The 21056-nt window shown below is 53.8% G+C and overlaps 1 protein-coding gene across 1 annotated transcript in view; it reads right to left on the reverse strand.

Moving 5' to 3' along the window:
- Nucleotides 1–5921: 5921 nt before the first annotated feature.
- RALY (RALY heterogeneous nuclear ribonucleoprotein) overlaps nucleotides 5922–21056 on the reverse strand; it is a 120805-nt gene continuing 105670 nt past the window's right edge. The window contains exons 3-10 of the mRNA XM_051633534.1: nucleotides 18927–19191; nucleotides 15863–15935; nucleotides 12727–12774; nucleotides 12346–12506; nucleotides 11844–11957; nucleotides 11037–11182; nucleotides 7925–7973; nucleotides 5922–7680 (exon numbers count right to left, since the gene is read on the reverse strand). Coding sequence (XP_051489494.1) covers nucleotides 7929–7973; nucleotides 11037–11182; nucleotides 11844–11957; nucleotides 12346–12506; nucleotides 12727–12774; nucleotides 15863–15935; nucleotides 18927–19182 — 843 coding nt within the window. The 5' untranslated portion in view covers nucleotides 19183–19191 and the 3' untranslated portion in view covers nucleotides 5922–7680; nucleotides 7925–7928. The remainder of the gene's footprint in view (nucleotides 7681–7924; nucleotides 7974–11036; nucleotides 11183–11843; nucleotides 11958–12345; nucleotides 12507–12726; nucleotides 12775–15862; nucleotides 15936–18926; nucleotides 19192–21056) is intronic.

A 21056-nucleotide genomic window follows, 5' to 3' on the forward strand; every position in this document is an offset into this window, starting at 1 on the left:
CTCAATCAACTGCTGCTTTTTGGGAGAGGACGGGAGAGGGTAACAAGCGCAGGAGAAACATCAGATGAAAGATCAGCCACTCGTGTGCCCCAGGGATTCAGCCCTTGTTGACCTGCCCCTCACCCCGGGCCCTCCATTTGCCTTCCCAGCTGGAATTTCCAGCAGGCAGGGTGGGTGCAGCCCTGGAGAACTGCTTCCCCTCACCTCCTCCTTGGGATTCGTGCTCTGCAAGGAGAGAGACCAGCCCTTGGCTGTTGGGCCCAGGCCAGTTCACTTTCTGTCAGTGCAGGTGTGAACCAGATGATCTTTGAGGTCCCTTCCATCCCAAACCATTCCCTGATTCTATGAAGAGCTGTGTCTGATTCAAAGCCAGGCTGTTCTGTAGCAAACTGAGAGGGAATGACTGCAAATAAAACGGATAGGGATTATATTTTTGCTTCAGCATAACCCCTGGGTACCTTTCCAGTGGCTGTGCTGCTCCTTCCCAGGATGTCCCGTGTGTCCAAGCCATGAGAACTGGAAAATGTCCTGGGGATACTTGTCTGATGGGTTACACTAGATGATCCCAGAGCCTTCTCTTCTCCAGGCTGAACAACCCCAGCTCTCTCAGCCTGTCCTCATGTTGCCACTTTGTCACACCCGCAGTGGTTTTAACCAAGGAGAAGTATAGGTGAAAGTTCCTGGAGCTTCCCAGCTTTCAGACATGGTCCTCATGCAGGAAACTTCCACCTGGGCCTCAAGGAGCTCTTCCTGCTGTGCCCAGAGTGTGATGGTCTGAGCTGCTGGAAGTGTCCCTGCTCAGCTGCTGGCAGCCAACCCCACAGCCAAGGGGGACAGCTTGGGCTCTACAGCGTGGTGAGTCCAGCTGTGGTGCTGAGGAGAAGCTGCAGCAGCTGCTCACCAGTGGGGCAGGAAGGGTGGGGAAGTGGCTGGTGAGCAAACTGGGGAGGCTGCAGCTTTGGTCTGTGCTTCACCTTCAGCAACATCTGCTTGCAAACAGGAGTGGAAGGGTCGGCAAGAAGGTTCAGGGGCTGCAGGCAGCCCTGAGGCAGGGCTGGGAGCTCCTGTTCCTGCTTCTGCCTTCGTCTCTCACCTCTGTCCTTCCCTTTTCTCTCTCTCACCCCTTGTCTGTCCCAATCACACTTGCTCTGGGTCTCCTGTGCAACTCGTTTGCTGTGAGCCCAGGGAGCGAGTGAAACCTGGGATCCATAGGAGGCTGTGTTGGAGGAACCCTCTCAAAGCTGGCAGAGAAAAAAGTCCACATGCTGGGAGGTAAATCTGGGCCATGAAAAGGTGATGAACTGGAGGGTTTTCTCCCTAACCTGGAACAGCACGTGAGGTGCTGGTGGCACTGGGCTCAGGGCTGCTCAGGCCCCTCTGCCACCTCCTGCAGGGGATTTCAGATACGGAAACTTCCTTTTGGCATCAGACTGTCCCCATCCAGAGCTTGGGTTTGTTTTCCTGGTGGAGTCTGCCCGTGCTCCACCAGGAGCCCTTGGGGTTCTTGACCACATCTCCGTATGTTTCCATAACTTTCATGAGAAGAGGAAAAACCTCCTGCAGATGATGGGAAGACAATGCAGGAGGGGTATGACAGCTCTCACAGAGGCAGCAAGTGGCTTGTACAAATTCATCAAAAGATGGGTCCTGTTGCAGTTGCAGTAACTGAAGTTCTGCCAAAGCACTGCATGGACATTCATTGTCATGCTCGTTAAAGTTAATAGGCTTCATTAAAGTCAGTCAGCTTTTGTTGCTTCTTCTGACTCAAACTGAATGCAGGATTATGGCTGGTTTGGCCTGGCAGATGGTCCAGAAGCACATAAAAGGAGGGTCTGGGACTGGAGAAGCCCTGCTCTGTTGCTCGGGTGCCTGCAGAGCCCCAAAGCTTCCTGCATGTTTGCTCTTCCCACCACATTTCAGCCCAAAGTGTGTTGGCAGCCTCATACATCTGGTGTTCCCTTTGCAGAGGCCCAGGTGGGGCAGTGGGGAGCAGAACCTTCCCTCTTGTTTCCAGGGAAGCCCAGGGGGCTGTCACCACCCCACCCAGCTGGGTTGGCATCCAGCAGAGCAGCAAATGTGAGAAGCCAAGGGAGGCCCAGGGTGCTTGGTGATGGGATCTTGCCTTTGTGGGTGGTGGGGAAAGGCTTCACCAAGAGCCTTCTCTTCTTCTTTTTTTTCCAGTTCACAAGATGGAAACTGCCTGGATGATCGTTGGAGTCGCTCGGTTCGTGTTGGTTGTTTTTTTTTCCCTTCAGAAGGTGCAGATGTTGAATTGACTCTTGCCCAGGGGGAAGTGCTGGGGAGCATGGACAGACCCAACCCTCATCTTCCCACATCCCAGCAGGCCAAGGACTGTTGACAGGCAGTGACTCTGTGAGGACACTGTGTGATGGTTTAGTGCTGGGCTGGCAATGCAGTGAAGGCCAGATGGTCTGTGCTAACCCCCTCCCTGCCCTGCTGGGGAAAAGAGGGGGAATAAGGGAGAGAGGCTCTGAGGGGCTGGAAGCTGAAGGACACAGCTGTGATGAGACAGCACTGGGGAAAAGTGAGGCAATCGACCCTGACAGACACAACTGTACACAAAAGCCTCTCGTGCTCTCCTCACACCCACAAGAGTGCCCACGTCACCCTGAGGCTGCAGGGCAGGCCCTGGAAAGGTCCCAGACTTGAGTCCTGGACTCAGTGGCAGATGTGGAGCTGGGATGCAGGGACACTGGGGTGCAGGGATGCAGGGATACTGGGATGCAGGGATACTGGGATGCAGGGATACTGGGATGTAGGGACACTGGGGTGCAGAGATACTGGGATGCGGGGATACTGGGATGTAGGGACACTGGGATGCAGGGACACTGGGATGCAGGGATATTGGGGTGCAGGGATACTGGGGTGCAGGGATACTGGGGTGCAGGAACACTGGGATGCAGGGATACTGGGGTGCAGGGATACAGGGATGCAGGGACACTGGGGTGCAGGGATATTGGGGTGCAGGAACACTGGGGTGCAGGGATACTGGGGTGCAGGGATATTGGGGTGCAGGGATACTGGGATGCAGGGATACTGGGGTGCAGGGATACAGGGATGCATGGACACTGAGGTGCATGGACACTGAGGTGCAGGGACACTGGGATGCAGGGATACTGGAGTGCAGGGATGCTGTGGTGCCGCGACACTGGGGTGGTTGGATACTGGGGTGCAGAGACACTGGGGTGCAGGGATATGGGGGTGCAGGGACGCTGCGGTGTCAGGACACTGGGGTGGTGGGACACTGGGGTGCAGGGATGCAGGGATTGGGATCAAAGGCAGATAAAATGGACAGAGTCCTCCCAGGATGCCAGCCATGGACAAAGGGGGGTGAGCCCCTCGTGATCCCTCACGTTTATATCCAGTATGACACGGCTGGGATGGGATGCTTTGGTTAACTCTGGTCACCTGTCTGGTCTGCTCCTCCCCAGAGGAGGATCTCAGGTGTGACCCCTTATTCCCTTCTGGTTCCAGAGCATAAGATGCTCTCAGGCACGTGGGGTGATTCTTGGGGTGCCCTACACAGGGACAGGAGTTGGACTCAATGATCCTGATGGGTCCTTTCCAACTCAGCATCTTCTATGATTCTACGTGGTTTTCTTCAGACCCAAGCAGTGTCCTTGGCTCTGCACCCTGTTCTCCCACCCTCACTATAAACATGGAGTGTTGTCAGTCCTAGGAGCAGACACTGAGTGGAAAACATGCTGTTGATTTCAGCAACTGCAGCTACTCAGAAGGGACTCAACTGCAATGTAAAATCACTGAGAGAAAATGAGTTCTATCCTCACACCAGGACACTTTGGATCATGGAAAAGGAGGTTGGATGCATGTAGGGTGACATTCAATCTGACACCTCTCCCATGGAATGGGTGACAGGATGAGAGGAAGTGGCCTCAAGTTGCACCAGGTGAGGTTCAGGTTGGATATTAGAAAAAAAATCTGTACTGAGAGAGTGGTCAGACATTGGAACAGGCTGCCCAGGGCAGTGATAGAATCATAGATAGAATGGTGATAGAATCACCACCCCTGATGTTCAGGAAACGTGGATATAGCACTTTGGGTCATGGTTTAGTTGGCATGGTGATGCTGGGTTGGACTTGGTGATCTTAGAGGTCTTTTCCAACCTTAATGATTCTATGACTGTGATTCTATGATCATTTTGTGTCATGGTCATCTAAAGAGCCTCGGGAAGGATGAGACATCTTACTGTTAACCTGGACAAGCCCATAATGGGGCTCCATCTCACTGCAGCCTGTTCCCCTGGGACAGCAGGGGAGACTTGGGCAGGGGGTGAGGATGAGGATGGGTGTGGTGAACAGGCCACGTTGTGCTCTGAGCATGTAGCACCCCTCACTGAACCTCACCTGTGTGTCCGTGCTTGGAAAGATGGGATGGAGGAGCTGGGGAGTGTTTGTCTGCACCTTGTGTCCTGTGTTCACTATAAATGCTGTGCTGGAGTCCTGGAACACCTACAGCCCATGTGCTCTCACCTGCTTTTTTCTCCAGAGCTCTGACCCTGGGCCTTGTGCCCCTGCAGTGCACACCTGCCTTTCCCCTTGTCCTTCCTCTCCATCCCTGGGAAAGCTCAGGGAGCCCAGGATACCTCCTCTCCTGATGGACCCAGGGAAGTCAGGAGGGAGCTTTGCAGCTGCTTTATGGCCTTAAGGGATGAAAGGGGTGGTGTGTGTTCCCTTCCCTCCCACTGCTGTTCCCTCACCTCCTCATGCCAAGATGTTCTGGTTGGTCACGTACAGAACTTCAGGAGCATGAAAAGCCCAGACCTCATTTCCTTGAGGCCCCACCTGCAGCCAAGAGCAACGTTCATTTCCATAAGGGGCCTCTGGGAGAGCTCTCAAAGTCCCTCCCTCTCCCCCCAGAATAATTAACAAAATGGAACCAGTTGTTTCCTAGCAGACCTAGACCATGCTCTACTGGCCTAGAGATGATGAGCTGCAGGACACTGTGCCCACCCAGCCAGGGCTCAGGGCAGGAATGGAGCTGGGAAGCTCTGCCCTTCTCCCAGGCTCTGAGCCATGGTCACTGTCAGGGCCCAACTACACAGCTCAATGAACCAAAAGTTGGGCCAGTTTTGATCTTCTTGATGGTCAAATGTTGTGACATACTTTTTTCTTCCCCATTCCACCCTGTCTTTCCTCCTCCTTCCCAGCCACTAAGACATCCAGCTGTGAGTTGTCTTGTCTTGTCTTGAAAGGAACTGGTGACTGATAGCAGGATGGATGGAAGGATGGATGGATGGAGGGAGGGAGGGAGGAAGAGAGGGAGGGAGGGATGGATGTTCAAGCATCCCCAGACTCACCATGAACTTGAATGGGTGCACCAGGCAGCTCTGCCCTCCTGTGCTGGGTGACAACTCACACCAGGCTCAGCAGGACAACCTTCTAGAACTGGGAACTTAAAAAAGCCTGGGAAGTGGGTGGCAACTGGTGCTCCCCGTGTGGTCACTGGTGCCCTCCAGAGACAGCTCAGGAGCCAAACATGCCAGGGCCTGGCTGATCACTCCAGCTGGCAACAGGAAGGGGCTGGAGAGGTGGCCAGGGGACATTGTGCTTAAGCAGCTTTCATTAGTGCCATTGGCTTGTGCAAACTGCAACAGCAGCCTCATTTTTCCAGTCTGTTAAGAGCTGGACCAGTGCAAAGTCCAGAGATTAAAGGCCTGGATTTGTCTCCTCCTACATCAAATTTGTTTCCAGGCCTCCAGAGGGAAAGCCCCAGAGCCCCTGTGAGCCCAGATGCTTTGCTCAGCCCAGTGGGATATACCCTGTGTAAGGGAAAGCAAATCCTGCAGGCAGAGCTGAAGCTCAGAAAGGGGAAGACTTGTCTGAAAGGGAGGAAAAAAAATGTGTGTATGTGCACGACAGCCAGAGAAGAGTGAAAGCAAATTAGATTTCTTTCTTTTATTATACAGGATTGTATGTACAAGGTCACCTTTCTCCCAAACATCAGCATCACAGTCAGTTCATAGCAAAAACTGCAGCTCATCTCTCAAAGCCTAGAAAACAGCTCTACAAGGGCTCAGTACAACACAATGGACCAATTGTACAGGAACCAGAAGAAGGGAGGGGAGAGCACAGTTATCCCTTGAATCCCTCCTGAATCACTGGAAACCAAGAAATGCAAAGAAATCGTTGTGCTTCCAGAGCCCTGCTTGCTCCAGGATGGTCCTCAGGGGAGGGAAGCCTTGTCCCCAGGACCTGTTTGTCCCCTTCACCCTTCCAAGAGAGATGCTGTGGATGAGGTCTGGCTTTCAGCCTGGAGCAGGAAGCAGGAGTCCCTTTCCAGAGCACTCCAGAGACCCTGGGGGCCACACGGTTGGTGGGAGGGTTTGACCAAGGAGAAGGTGTGGACACCATTCTGGATCCAAAGCTCTGATGTGGGTGGGTGTGTTTCGGAGGGTAAGAGGGGTGATGGGCAGGACACATCTGATGTGAATAAAGTGCTGTGTGAGCTTCAGTCCCATCTGCCCCTGAACACAGAACATCTGGATAAACCCATGAAGGAGGAACGGACAAGGAGAGAAAGGCTGAGAGACCTTTGCCCTCAGGCCAGGGCATGGGTGAAAAGCAGCTGGAACTGGGGCAGGCAGGGGAGGTGCTGGCACAGCCACATGCATCGTGCTGGGGGTCTTCACCAGTCTTGTTCTGCTCAGGCTCAGCGGGTGCTGGGCAGCCTGGTGCTGAGCCAGGAGCAGGGGCTGCTGAACCAGGAGCTGCTGAGCCAGGAGCTGCTGCCAGGGCTGCTCTCCTGCCCTGCCAGCTCAGGGTGGAGAGCCAAGCTGGGCCCCGAGGAGACATGAGCACCCTGGGGAAGGGGCTGATGCCTCTGGCACTGGGCAGGTGGTTACATCCCTCCCAGGGAGCAGCTAGTCCAAGAAAAGGGTCTACTCCACACATGCTTGCACCCCCTCACCCTGCAGAGACGTGCTCAGCCTTGACAGTGGAGACAGTGGAGACGAGGAGACCAAACTCCTGACGGTGATGTATGCTTTGGTTCTCCTGGCTGGGATCACTTGCTTTCTTGCAGGCAGTGTCCTTTCCCCTGCCCCTCTCTCCAGGCAGCTGTGAGGAGCAGGACAGATGCACCAGCACCCACTCCTTTCCACCAGGTGACCGTGTACCCATTGTGGCTCATGGGGCAAAAGAGACAGGGGAGGAGATGACCACAGCTCACCCCACACCTTCTTCTTCAACAATGTGAGAACAATTGTCCAAACTGAGACAGTACTTTTCCCCCAGTTAGCAAATACTCTGGCTCTCACCAAGCACGGGGAAAAAAAAGGTCTGTTTTGGGCCAGGCTGAGTTCCCCCTCCTCTCCTACAAAAAAGCTCTAGAACATCTCTGACTTGTTTGGTGACACAGCCGCCCAGCGATGGTTGTGGGCTGTGCAGGGTTCAGTTCCCACCTCTGCTGGCTGCAGAGCTCTGAATCCATTCCACGGGGTAGAGGGGGTTCACTGGGATGATGAGTTTATCTTTGTCTTTGCTTTACAGATGAATGGAAGGTGTCGGGCCATGTTTCTCCTTCGAATGCCAGGTAGAGATGACAGCAGCACTTGGATTCGGCTTGTCTTGCTCAACGTGCCAGGACAGGGTTTAGCCTCGTGCTTTCCTCACACTGGTGCTCACTGCTGGTCTGAAGGGGCTGCAAGGAGAGAAGCAAGGGGAAAAGGTTCATCATTTTCCTTGAACCTCAACTATTTGTGATTTGGGAAAGAGAGTGAGGGGCTGGTCAGTGACCCAGCTGAGCAGCCAGGCTCAGTGCAAGGAAAACACAGAGGATCAGTGGGAAAGAGCATCTCCTGAAGCAGCAACCCCCATCATCCCAACACTGGTGGGATGAAAGCTTCTGCTCAACATCAGGCCCTGAAAAGGAGAGTGGGCTGTACCTGGTTACTGTAGTCTGGCATCCTCCACATCTGTGTAATGGCTGTTCTCCTGCAGGGAAAAGGGAACCAGAAAGAGTCAATCACGACGTGTCCCTCCTGCCCAACTGGGACCCTGTGACACCCCACAAGTGGTGACCAGCTGGTACCATGGTGTGAGAGAGCAGTGTCAGGCTGCTCAGTGTGGTAAAGGAGCCACAAAACACACGTGATGTGGACACTGGGTGCCCTGGCTGTGGTTTCTGGGACACACAGCCCCAGGCAAGACCATAATTTGCCTCTGGTTCCTTATTCTGGAAGGGCTCTGCCAAACAGACCTGGGCTGCCCTCTTGGACTCTGAAGTCTGGCTTCTGCTGAACCTCAAAGGCACTGGGATGAAATGAAGGCCACCCTCCCTTGTATAGAAGTCAGGTGTCTGCTCTGGGTTATGCCAGAGTCAGCATCTCCAGTGGGCATGTCCCAGGGAAGGCCTGAGCCTGTGGCACGAGTCCTTGTACTTGGGCTGGAGCCCTCATTTCTGCAGGGCCAGGTTAAGCCCATGCTCAGCACTTCCATCAAGTCTCCTGCATGTGCTTGCAGAGCTCAGGCCTTGCTGTAGCACGGGGAGAAGTTAATTTGGGCTCCAGGAGTGTCCTGCAGCAGGAACAGGCATTCCCACCTGACAGAACTGCCAGCACTGGTGAACCGTGCCCAAAGCAGCGACTCTGCTGCTGAACACAGCCATGGGTCCCAGTCTGCAGCAGAACTCATCACCCAGGATGACACCATTCATCATATTCATCCTTCCAAAAGGATGAATTGAAAGGATAAAAGGGCCCTCTCCTTGTACAACACTGGTTTGGAAAGCACAGCAGGTGAAAGTCCCCTCCTGGAGCTGTGCAGCAGCGCAGGGACATGAGGAGCCCAGGTGCTCAGCAGCAGCAGCATTTCATCTCCTGCACAGGCTTCAGAGATGGAAATGGATCCAGGAGATGACTGGAAAGATGGGAAAGGAAAGGCAAGGGAGCCCAGTCCCAACCTTGTTAGCAGCAGGCTGGGTTACAGGGCACGGGAGGAGATCAATGAATTTTTGCAGGCAGGGAGACCAAGGGGGTGTTTGCAGAGACCCTGCAGGGAAAAGCCTCAGGACTTGGAATGCATGAAGGGACAGATGGAGGCTACACCTCAAGGAGCTGTGAATGGAGACTTCCAAGAGAGGGAAGTCTGGAGGCTTCTGACTTCTGGCAACAGAACAAAGGCTCCTTCCCAGGAATTCCAGAGCAGGTAGCACCCTGGGAACAGGCTCTTCAGGAAAGCCAGGTGAGGTGGCAAAGGAATAGCCCAGATGCACAGGGATTTGCCTTGGAACAGGGCATGAGTCAGCTGAGAGCTCGTGGGTGAAGATCAGGGTTACAGACCAACATGGGTGCCATCATGGATGGATGGAGGAAGCCTCCTGAGCCTCCTTGTACTCTGGGGAACTTGGATCACCCTCTTACCACCTCCATCTGGTGGGAGGGCAGCCTCTGTGCTGGGAATTGCCCAAGCGTTGGCAGGGCTGGTGCCAACAAATGCCAAGCCATAAACTACATCCTTCCCACTTGTGACTTCCTTTTGTTTGAACTAACCAGCCTCTGGTCCAGGCAGGTGCTCAGCAAGTGAACCTAACCCAAGTTAATCCCACTATGCAAGGCCAGCAGTGAGAACTCACCACTGGAACGAGACAAAAAGTGTGGCTGCAGACTGGGCTGATGTGAGACCAAAATTGGGTGAACAAGGCAAAAAGTGTGGCTGCAGACTGGGCTGATGTGAGACCAAAACTGGGTGAACGGAGCAGAAAATCCAACCACAAATCAACCACTTCATGCCATAAAGATCTGCAGCCATCAGGGCCCATCCCTCCATCACTGCTGGCTGTGGGGAGCTCCCCTGGAGCAGGGATATCTCTCAAGGTCACCTCTCCAGGCTTTGAGATCCCTTCCCTGACACCAGGCATTGATGGGTTGGTAAGTGACATTTTTTGCATGCATGTGACATTTCAGATACATACAGTGAGGCTACACAATAAGCCTTGTATCCCACATGAACTGCAGGTGCAGGAGGCAGTCCTGACTGCCAGTCCATCTGTACTTAATAAATACTCTACATACCCAAATTTACTGATTACACATCAATAAACTACGAGGTCAGATCTGTCTGAGTGACCTCTGACTCTTCTCCTGTCACACCACTGCCCCTCAGAGCCCAGGGCAGATAATTTGGTGTGGTCACCATGTGGGCAGCAGGTGGTGAAAGCTTCATCAATGTCTGCAAACCAAAGAGGTGTGAGATAAAGGACTCACTCCCCAGGAACTGGGAAGACTTCAAAACTGTTCAGTGCTGTATGGTCAGGAGCAAAATATAAAGGATGGCTTCTGGGAGTCTTCCTGCAGTGTTTAAGAGGATGTCCCTGCAGACAAACTGCACACATTACCCTGCCCATGCTGAGCACAAATGAGCCTGATTTTGGCTGTAAAATATTTCAGTGCCACTTTAGGACCAGAGAGTTACAGAAAATACAGAGTGAAGGCAGCTGAAACAGTCATCTTGTTCATCTGCTCTTAGTGAAGACCAGCTCTTCTTCAGTCACTGCCAGCAGATGTCTCTCCACTCTGTTTTCTTAGCCCCCTAATGGCAGAAAAGCCCAATTATTAGCTTCGTGCGAGGCCCTTGTGCCTTGCTCAGACTTTACCACCACGTTTAGGCCGTTGGGTGTCCGTAAGGGTGTTGCAACCATGTTGGTGGGGAAGAGCAGTTCATGCAACAGTGTCTGTGCCAAAGCTTTCAATCTTCAATCCATCTGAGAATTTTTTTTTTTTTTTTTTTTCTCTTGGGAGCAGAGCAACTTCTTTTAACCATTAATTAAGCAGTGAAATCAAGGGCAAATGTGGTTGGAATTTCAAGAGCCAGTCATGTTCTGCAGCCTGGCCAAGGCCTCTGCAAGCAGCAGAACAGTTTGAAAGAACAAGCTGTGAACAATCATGGGATTTGAGGAAGGAAAATCTACTTTTCTGGGGATTTATTAAGTGCCAGTAAAACTGCTGCCCCTTACTAAACCCCTCTGGCTGGAGGGATTTACTACCCCAACTCTCTTACCAGTTCATCTTCACACTCATCCCGTGCGAGACCTTCCTCCTCACCCTCGTCCCCGTTGAGCGGCTCCTCCGTGTTGGCCTCTGCCTCTGATGCTGTGTCTTCTTGTGAGACTTCACTTTTGCTGCCATCCGCCTTCTTCCGAACCTCTGTGAGGGCAAGAGCCATGGCCAAGGCCCCAGCATCAGGGGCTGGGGGTGGCCGTGGCCACAACCTGATCACACAAATCCCCTGGGCCCCCAAATCCAGCTGGCAGGTAAATATTTGAGTTAGGTTTTTGTCTGCTATGGGAGGTTTTGCTCATTTTGAGGGAAGGAACCCTGGAGAGGGCTGGGCAGGACTTTGTTCTGCATGTGAGTGTGGTAGGCTTGGGGGAGAAGGAGGAGGAGGAAGAAGAGGAGGAGGAAGAGGAGGAGAAGGAGAAGGAGAAGGAGAAGGAGGAGAAGGAGAAGGAGAAGGAGAAGGAGAAGGAGAAGGAGAAGGAGAAGGGGAGAGGAGAGGAGAGGAGAGGAGAGGAGAGGAGAGGAGAGGAGAGAAGAGGAGAAGAGAAGAGAAGAGAAATAGGAACAGAATAATAGAACAAAAAAGTAAATTAAAGAAATACAAACTATAAGACAAAAGAAAAATAAATCTCATCATTTAAAACCCCAGTTTCCTAATTTGAGGAATTTTGTCCTGTGTTTCCACCCTGGAACCTGAGGTTGGATGGACACCTCCCTGTCAGAGCCCAGAGGTTTCCAGGCCAGCTCTGCAGGACACGTCCCAGTGCTCCCTGCCCAGCCCTGAGGCTCCCGTGTGCACCCAACTGACCTGTGGACAGCCTCTGCTCCTCAGCAATCTGCTCCAGCCGGCCCAGGAGAGCATCAATGTTGGATTTGATCTGTGTCAGCTCAGTTTTGATTGTCTGCAGCTCGCTGCACTTCACTTGGGAGGGAGGGAGGGAGGAGGAAGAGAAAAGGCATTTAGTGCCTGGCAGAGCTGCTGAGGTGCCTGGCCCAAGTCACCTGGGGTCAATGGGTGCTGAGGGGGCTGCTGGTGGTCCTGTGCACCCAAAAAAGCCCGTGTGCCCTTTGTCCAGGCACGTTGTGGGGGCTGACACTGGGCTTTGGCACGCTCAGGTTGTGCTGGCACACTCCCCTGGTACGCTGGCAGCCCGTGGGCTTCTGAAAAGCCCTCGCTTGGGCTGCTGTTTCCAGATGTTTGGGGTTTTTTTTCCAAGTTTCCCCTGGGAGGACCTGGTGCTGTAGGTGCCTGGCTGGGGTTGGGAGGTCCCCCTGTCCCCCCCGCCGTGTCCCCTCACGCACACACTCACACTTCAGCCTGGCCGAGCTGTTGGCGATGGCGGCCGAGCGGGCGAAGAGCTTGACCGGGAGGGCGGCCTTCACACGCCGGACCAGGGGGATGGTGACACGGGGCCTCTTCACCGGGACCACCCTGGGCACCGGGGAGACACGGCCCCGGTACTCGAAGAGCCTGGAGTTGGGACAGAGGGGGCTGAAGAGCCCTGCAGCATCCCCCGGCCCTGCGGTGACATCCGCGGGTGACACGACCAGCCCTCAGCCACGAGCCGGGGCACAGCCTGGGGCTCCTGCTCCCCGTGTGGGGCTGGGGGATCCCCCTGCACCCCACCTCGCTGCAGGGAAGGTCCTGCCCCACGGAAACCCCCCCCCGGGCTGGTGCTGCCCCTGCTCACCTGTCGTAGAAGTCATCCCTGTAATAGTCGTAGTCGAAGTCGTAGCCACTGCAGAGACAGCCCGGATGGCACAGGTTAGTTTATTATCATAAAATATATTATCAATATATACATATATTATCAAATGATATGTATATATATTATCAAACATATCTATATTATCAAATGCTGCAATTCATGATCATTCCTCCCTCCTCAGCTGCTGAGCATCCCAGGTACTTTACTTCCCCCTTCCACCAGCCACGAGGGTCTGCAGGGTGGGCTGAGCCCAGGGGGAGGTCTGAGGGCAGGAGCTGGGGCTGGGGGCAGCAGGTGCTGCCCTGCTCAGCCCAGCAGGAGCCACAAGACCCGTGGGTGGATTCAAACCCACAGGAGTGGGGACCACGGGCTGTGTCTTGAGGTGCTGGTGGCACCACTCGTGGCACTGCCCATGTCAGTACAGCAGGACCCTGCCTGTGTCAGGGGGTGCTCTGCCCCCACCCTGGAATGTTTACTTTTTTACATATCCTATACAATTGTTCGGTGGGGGGAGAAGTCAGAAAAAGGGGAAAATCTATTAATTTAGCCTCTTTGCTATCCAAGATGCTTAAATCTCTCCCCTCCCAGCGAGGCCCTGCCCACCTCCTTTTTCCTTAGGTTTGAATTGAGCACTAACCCAAAGTGGGAGCAGTTTGTTTCTCACTCCCTGCAGACCCAGTAATGTGCCTCCTCTCTGGCTGCAGCTGGTTTTTCACAAGGCCACACAAACCAAGTGAGAAGCCAAATACAAACTCATGGGGGGAAAGAGAGGAATGGGGAGAGGGAAGGGCTCTGGGCCAGGAGAAACTGGGGCATGGGGAGAGGGAAGGATGGGCACTCAAGGATGTAGCTGGGAGTAAATTTGGTGACCTGCCTCTTAGCAAGAAGTGACAAGAAGAGAGTGTGGCTGGTGTCCAAACTCCCTCCCCAGCTTTCCTGGAGCCCCTTCAGGCACTGGAAGGTGCTCTCAGGTCTCCCTGGAGCCTTCTCTTCTCCAGGCTGAACACCCCAACTCTCCCAGCCTGGCTCCAGAGCAGAGCTGCTCCAGCCCAAGGATCATCTTCATGGCCTCCTCTGGACTCTCTCCAACAGCCCCATGTCCTTCTTATGTTGGGGGCTCCAGAATTGGTCACAGTACTCCAGATGGGAGGCTACATCCCAAAGGATTTCTATTAAACACCACCTGGGCTGATGGATCAAGTAAGACTGTCAAGATTGTTGCTTCCTCTATGTCCAAAATGAGATTCCCTTTCCCCTTCCCTTCCTCTTGACCTTCTCACCGGACTTGCAGCAAGGCAAGTAATGCTCAACCTCTGAAAAAAATAGTGGTATGTGTTGAACACAGCTTTTCTATAAATGATGGTGCTGTGATTTTTGAAGTCTAACATGTAGAAAACCTGATGGTGGTGAGGGAAGCTGTAACCATGGCTTGCTGCAAACCTGGGCTGTCTGCTTTCCATGAGATCTCATCAGTTCTGCTAGTCCAGATGGCAAAGCTTAAACCTGTCACCAATCTGGGATGAAAAATTGCTGAAGCTCAGAGCAGTGCAGTTCCCTGGCCCATATTTTAGCATATCCATATTTGTGGGAGGAAGCAAACATCTCTGGCTCGCTCTCTTTTTTCATTCACTTGGCAGCCTGGAGGTCTGAAATGTTGGTCAGCTCAACAGAAATGGATGAGTGGTCAGGGCAGGCACGAAGAGTAAACAAACTGCTCTTTACTGCAAGGTGTTTAGAATGCACTGATCTGCATTCTGGCCACCAGCACCAGGTTTATGTCATCCCTAGTTCCATACGTGTAATGAACAGAGCCCCTGTCCCCTCAACTGGTGTCCCCAGGGAAGCCAAGGGCCAAGGTGGCCTAAGTTGGGAGGGACAATTTCCCTGGTGAAAGCTGCTGAGGCCGAGCTCAGCTCAGAGCTTTAGGGAAGGTCTCAACAGACGTCTTGGGGGGTGGTGGGAGGGCTGCTGAAGCTCTTGGTGGGCTTGCCCGTGCCAGAAGAGCATTGCCACCACGGAGGTGTCCCATTTTGTAGCACACTGCTGTCTGAATCATAAGGTTTTCTTCATCCCTCTCCCGTTTTTTTTTTTCTTGTGGTAGAAAAATCTGCAGTTCTCTCATTATTTCCCTTTTTCTTATCCACACCTGTAACTCTGATCCTGATTTTAGTCTTTTCTTCTCAACATCAGACCTTCCATATCCTGACTCAGTGCCCCAGTCTCCACACCATGAGACTGGCATAAAAATAATAAGAGTTTATAAATAAGACAAATTTTGGGATCTTGTTCTTTGTGTTTGGGTTCCTGAACCTGCAGGGTACTCTCCTTTCAAGTCTTCTCTTCTGCAACCTCAGGAGCAAGAACTTGATGAGTTTCTCCAATATTCCCATGACTCCAGATTTGGGGCTTCAAGGAAAAACCTTCACTTCTTGTGAAAATCTTGATGAAGTCTCTAGCCACAACAGTGGCACTGAAGGCTCACTGATATGAGGAACACCCACAGACCTACTCCATGTCCCACTTGTCCCTCCTCTTCCCTGCTCAACAGCTCCCTTGGAGCTTCCCATTCCACCTCCTTGGTCCAGCTCTGTTTGCTGCCCCAAGGGCTTCCCACTGTCTTCCTTCCTTTTCTCTGTCATTCTTCTTTTACCCTTTTCTCCAGCATCTTTCCCTAAATTATCCTTTTTCTCCCCCAATACCCAGTATGTTCCATGGTGTCCCACTCCTGCTCCCTGCTTGGAGGAGCTGGGGCTGGTGGGAAGTCCTCCTCTTGGTACACCTATTCCAAGCCCTTTGATGTGGCTAAAGCAGGTCCTGCCCATGATCTCCAGGTCCCACACCATCCACAGGGAGAGTCCCACAATGTGATGGGTCTTGGCCAACTTTGGGTCCATCACTGACACCTCTTGCTGGCTCTTGTCCCTGCATCCTAGCACTGAGGGGCACTGCAAAGGCCAAGAAGCCCTTGGGAGGAGAAGAACTGAATGTGCAGTGGACCAGGGCTGCCTGGGGCAGGGGCCAGGGAGCTCGTGGCAGCAGCCTGGGGAGTATGGGTCTCTCAGCCCCAGAGAGAAGGTAAATACCACCTGGAGACCTCATAGCTGCTGTTGAGACCTACCTGTACAAGGTGGAGGCTGCTCTCTTCAGCCCTTTAGGTCTGTTGGGTTTAGGTTCCCCCGCCATGTTGATATCTGCAAGGAATGGACACGCAGCTGTGACACAAGTAACGAGACACAGGACAAGAGGAAAAGGTCCCAAATTGCCCAAGGGAGGTTTAGATTGGTTATTAGGAACAACTTCTTCCCCGAAAGGGTTGTCAGGTCCTGGCCCAGGCTGCCCAGGGCAGGTGGTGGAGTCGTTCACTGAGGGGTTCCTGCAAGGACCAGCTCTTCTATGATCCATAAGAGGGACTTGCAAGAGCCTGGACAGATGCTGGGGCAGAGGTGAAGGCCTTCCCCAACATGCCTGCTCAGACCAGGCAGGCACAGCTCCTTTCTCACACCCAGGACTACCATGCTGTCCTCTTTCTCCAGCAATGGTGGAGTGGCTCTGGATCCAGAGAGGGATGCTGGCCTGTGGAATGACCCCCTTGGCTGGTGCTGGGGACAGGTCACCCTGCACTGTCACTAAGCTGCTGCCCTGAGCAGGCTGTGGGCACCTTGTCCCTGTGTCAGGCTCTGCCTCCAGCCACAGTCACCCCCCTGCAGGTGGTGACTCCCCGTGGGCTCTTGGGGAACACCTCAAGGGCAGCTCCTCCTCCATGGGACAGTGTGTCTGCTCTCTGCTGGAGGAGCTGCCAGGGCAGAGAGCAGCTGCCCCTCCTGCTGCTCCCTTGGGAACGGGAGTGTTGGCATCCCCCCAAACCCTGCCCAGGATCAGGCAGTCTCCTCAGCAACATGCCTGCCATGTCCCCTCCTGATCCCACCCTGTCCCTCCTCTCCAAGCTCCTACATGACCACCACCTCTTCATCTTGAGGGGGGGATCTCTACCTTGCTTTGTGCAAAAACCTTTACTAATCACATTGTTCCGCTCTTCCTCTCTGCTGGATTCTCCTGAAAGGGAAGTGTTCCACTGCCCAGGAACAGCAAAGGAAGGCTCAGCTCTTCTGACAGTAAGACAGGCAGATGAAAGGGACCTGAATTTGCACCTCCTCGCAGCTACAGTGCAGCCCTTTGGTCTTGCTGGCAGCTCAGAGCTCTGGGACCAGCACTGAGAGGAGAGTCAGAGCTTCCTACCATGGTAAACCTTCCATCTCTCTTCAGCTAAGTGGGCTCCCCAGTTCAAGAGGGACAGGGACAGACTAGAGAGAGTCCAAGGGAGGCCACGAGGATGATGAAAGGACTGGAACACCTGCCTCAAGAGGAAAGGCTGAGAGACCTGGGGCTGTTCAGTCTAGAGAAGACTGAGAGGGGATGTTATCAATGTTTACAAATATCTGAGGGGTGGGTGTCAAGAAGGAGGGGCCAGTCTCTGTTCAGTGGTGCCTGTGATGGGACAAGGGGCAATGGATTCAAACTGGAGCCCAGGAAGTTCCACCTTAACATGAGGAAGAACTTCTTTCCTGTGAGGGTGACAGAGCCCTGGGACAGGCTGCCCAGAGAGGTGGTGGAGTCTCCTTCTCTGGGGACTTTCAAGACTCACCTGGACGTGTTCCTGTGTGACCTGCCCTGGGGGATCCTGCTCTCACAGAGAGCTGGACTCGATGATCTCCAGAGGTCCCTTCCAACCCCTGACATTCTATGATTCTATGATTCTAAGTGTTGTCCCTCTCTTAGCTGCATCTCCCCTACCTGCCTGGAGCACCCAACGAGCTCCTTTGCTCCCCAGGGCCCTCTGCATCCTGTCTATGACCTCGGCACCCGGGTGATGCTGGGCTGGAACCACCCCTGCCACACTGTGCTGGGCCCCCATCTAAAGCTCCACTCTCTGGACCATGACAGAAGTGAAAAGAAGTTTCTGGTACTTGAATAAACCACAATGGAGCAGCATGGTCTTAAAGATGAGAGGCAGCATGCAACTTCTTATTTCAGCCTGCTGTGCCAGAAGCAGGGTGGGAAGGGGCTGCAAATCACTCTCCTGGGTGCCCAATGACCACTGCCTGCAGGAGGCTTGGAAATAACAACTTTTCATTACAAAGATTTGTCTCCAGGCCCAATTCTCAGCTTCGAGCTGGTGACAAGAGCTTCCCAGCATGTGACACTTCAGGGCAATCTGCAGACCAAGGATGCAGCTGGGTGGTTTTGTTTGTTAGTTCTTGTCACACAGCAGTGCAGACAAGAGACTCTGATGTGTCTAGGGGAGAAGGTCTCTCATTTCACATCAGCTGGCTAAAGTTAGTCTGAGCTGGTCTGAGTTAGACTGTCACCTCTCCTGACAGGCAAAGGGTGAGACTGGTCCAGAAAGGGAACCAGGCAATGTCTTTACCCACCTTTCTTCTTTCCCATCAGATCAAGGACCTGGAATGACTCAGAACTGTGTTTTAGCTTCTACAACCACAGTCCATAAAGTGAGGTTTTGGGCCACAGTTGGGACTAAAATGCCTGAATGGCCATGAGCAGCCTCACTTCTGAGCCCTACCCCAGGGGACCTGGGAGCCTGCAGCCCCCACCTGAGCTGGGCTGAAGTGCTGGTCTCCAGCTCTGTCACAGCTGTGCCTGTGCCTGCCCAGGGACCCTGCTGCTGATCCCGACTTCCCAGCCTGGCACCAGACCTGCCTTGTCACCATGCACCTGTCAATGGAGAAAGGCTCTTCTCAGTAGTTCCCAGTGTCAGGATGAGGGGCAACAGGCACAAACTGGAACATGGGACATGCCATTTAAATATGAGGAAAAACTTTCCTACACTGAGGATGACAGAGCCCTGGGCCAGGCTGCCCAGGGAGGCTGTGGAGGCTCCATCTCTGGAGATATTCAAAACCCACCTGGATGCAGCCCTGTGTGAAGTGCTCTAGGTGATCCTACTTCAGTGGGAGAGCTGGACTAGATCATCTCTAGAGGTCCCTTCCAACTCCAGCAATTCTATGACCTGCTCGGTCATCACTGGGTTGTATCTCACCTGCTGACCACCATCGGACCTGACCCCAAGCTACATGTTCCAGTTCGACCTTGGACTGGCCATCCCCTAAGGACCAAGCAATCCATGTTGCACCCGGACACCCGAGATGGCTGAAGAAGACACTTACCCAGGGTCTGGCCAGCGAGCACTCGCCCGTTCTCGCCCAGCACGGCCGCCCGCGCGTGCCGCTCGTTGGAGTACTGCACAAAGGCATAGCCCTTGTGGACTGAGCAGCCCACCACGCGCCCATACTTGGAGAAAATGGTCTCCACGTCTGACTTCTTGACCACGGCTGTGTTGAGGTTGCCAATGAAGACTCTGGAGTTGATGGACTTGGGGTCATTCTTGTTCGTGATGTTGCTCGTCTGCACCTTCAATGACATCTTGAACACCTGAATGAAGAAACTGGGAGTCAGGAAGGGAGTCTTAAAAAGAGGGGTGGGGGATAAATCTCCCAGCTGGAGGGATCCATCTCCAAGAACCTCTGTGTGCTGGGAAGGAGACTGTCACAGCCTGGAGAAAAATCTGGCTGGAAGGCAATTAATCAGGCTGACACTCTGGGTGCAAGGGGGTTGCTTAGAGGGGACAAAGGAAATTTAAATAAATTTTACATCTAAGTAAAAGCTTTAGTGCTGCCGTAAGAAAGGTTCTCATGGAATTGTTTTGGTTGGAAAAGACCTCGAAGATCATCGAGTCCAACTGTCAACCCAACTCTACTGAGTCCAGTGTTACACCACGTCCCTCAGCACCACATCTGCACAGCTCTTAAATACCTCCTGGGATGGTGACCACTCTTTCTGGGAAGAAATTTCTTCTAATATCCAATCTAAACCTCCCCTGGCACAACTTGAGGCAGTTTCCTCTTGTTCTGTCCCTTGTTCCTGGGGAGCAGAGACCAACCCCCCTGGCTCCAACCTCCTCTCAGGCAGCTGCAGAGCCAGCAGGTCTCCCCTCCCCTCCTTGTCTCCAGGCTGGACACCCCCAGCTCCCTCAGCTGCTCCTCATCAGACTTGTGCTCCAGCCCCTTCCCCAGCTCCACTGCCCTTCTCTGGACACGCTCCAGCCCCTCCATGTCCTTCTTGTCCTGAGGGGCCCAAAACATTCACCTCTCTGTATTAATGACCATCCAAAGAATGGTCATTAAAGCAGTGAATGTTCATTGCCTTTGCTCATGTCCACCCACCCAGGATTTCCCCACCAAGCAGCTCCTGGCCCAGGCCAGCTCCCACCACGCTCAAGGACAGCCTCATCCCCAGGGATCCCCACCTGCAGCTGGAAGAGGCCTCGAGTTGTCTGGATGCACTTGAAGGATGCACTGCTGAAGCAGCCCATGGGCTCCCATCAGACCGCTGCACCCTGCTCTGCCTGCGCCGATCCAGGCTGGGCTTGGAGCTGGATTTTGTGCCAACAGGAGGTGTCACTGTCTGCTCGGGAATCACTAAAACCACCAGCCAGATCCGCTGGAAGCCGCTCCAGCCTGCCCCCTTCCCAGAGCTGCGAGGCAGGACCCTCCAAGTTTCTTGCCTGGGATAGTTCCTGGGCAGCCCCTGGGAACAGGCTTCACCTCTTGAGGACTAAGAGGACCAAGGGACAGGGCTGGAGACTGTGATATCTAGAGACTGTGATGTCTGGAGACTGTGATGTCTGGAGGCTGTGATGTCTGGCTGCTCATCAGGCTGCTCGCTCACATTCCTGCAGCAAAACCTACAGCTGCCCAAAGACTTGTGTTGGATTTTCACCTCTCAGCAGCAGGGGGGATGGACGCTCTGGGCTTGCTGATGTGTGCCCCACACTGTGTGTGCTGGTGACCTGGGGTAAGGCAGCTCAGGGCTGTGGAAGGGATTTTATGGTGCCCTTTCAGGTGCTGCCCCTTCCAGCAGCATCCACAGGCCCTCCCAGCACCCAGGGCAACACCACCAGAGCGTCCACAACTCCAGGTGGTCACTGAGCCTGCAAGAGGAGACACAGGGCCATGGTGTCCCCTCCCTGGTGTCCCCAGTGCCTGCCCTGCCACTGGCAGAGCTAAAGCATCACCAGGCTTTGGCTCTGTGGGCTCAAAGGCCAAGTTTGAGCAGCTTGGTCCAAGGTGGGGACAGTGGCAGCTGCCCAGCTGGTGGGTGCTGCTCCTGTGGCCCCTGGTCCCCAAGCCCTGGCAGGCTCTGCTTGTCCACAGCTCAGCCTGCCCCGGGCCCTGGCACCCGGCCCTAAAACACCCTTCAGTGATCCTGGCACTGCTCCCCAGGCAGGCACAGCCCAG

The sequence above is a fragment of the Apus apus genome, chromosome 15, assembly GCF_020740795.1.
Source record: "Apus apus isolate bApuApu2 chromosome 15, bApuApu2.pri.cur, whole genome shotgun sequence".
Lineage (NCBI taxonomy): Eukaryota > Metazoa > Chordata > Aves > Apodiformes > Apodidae > Apus > Apus apus.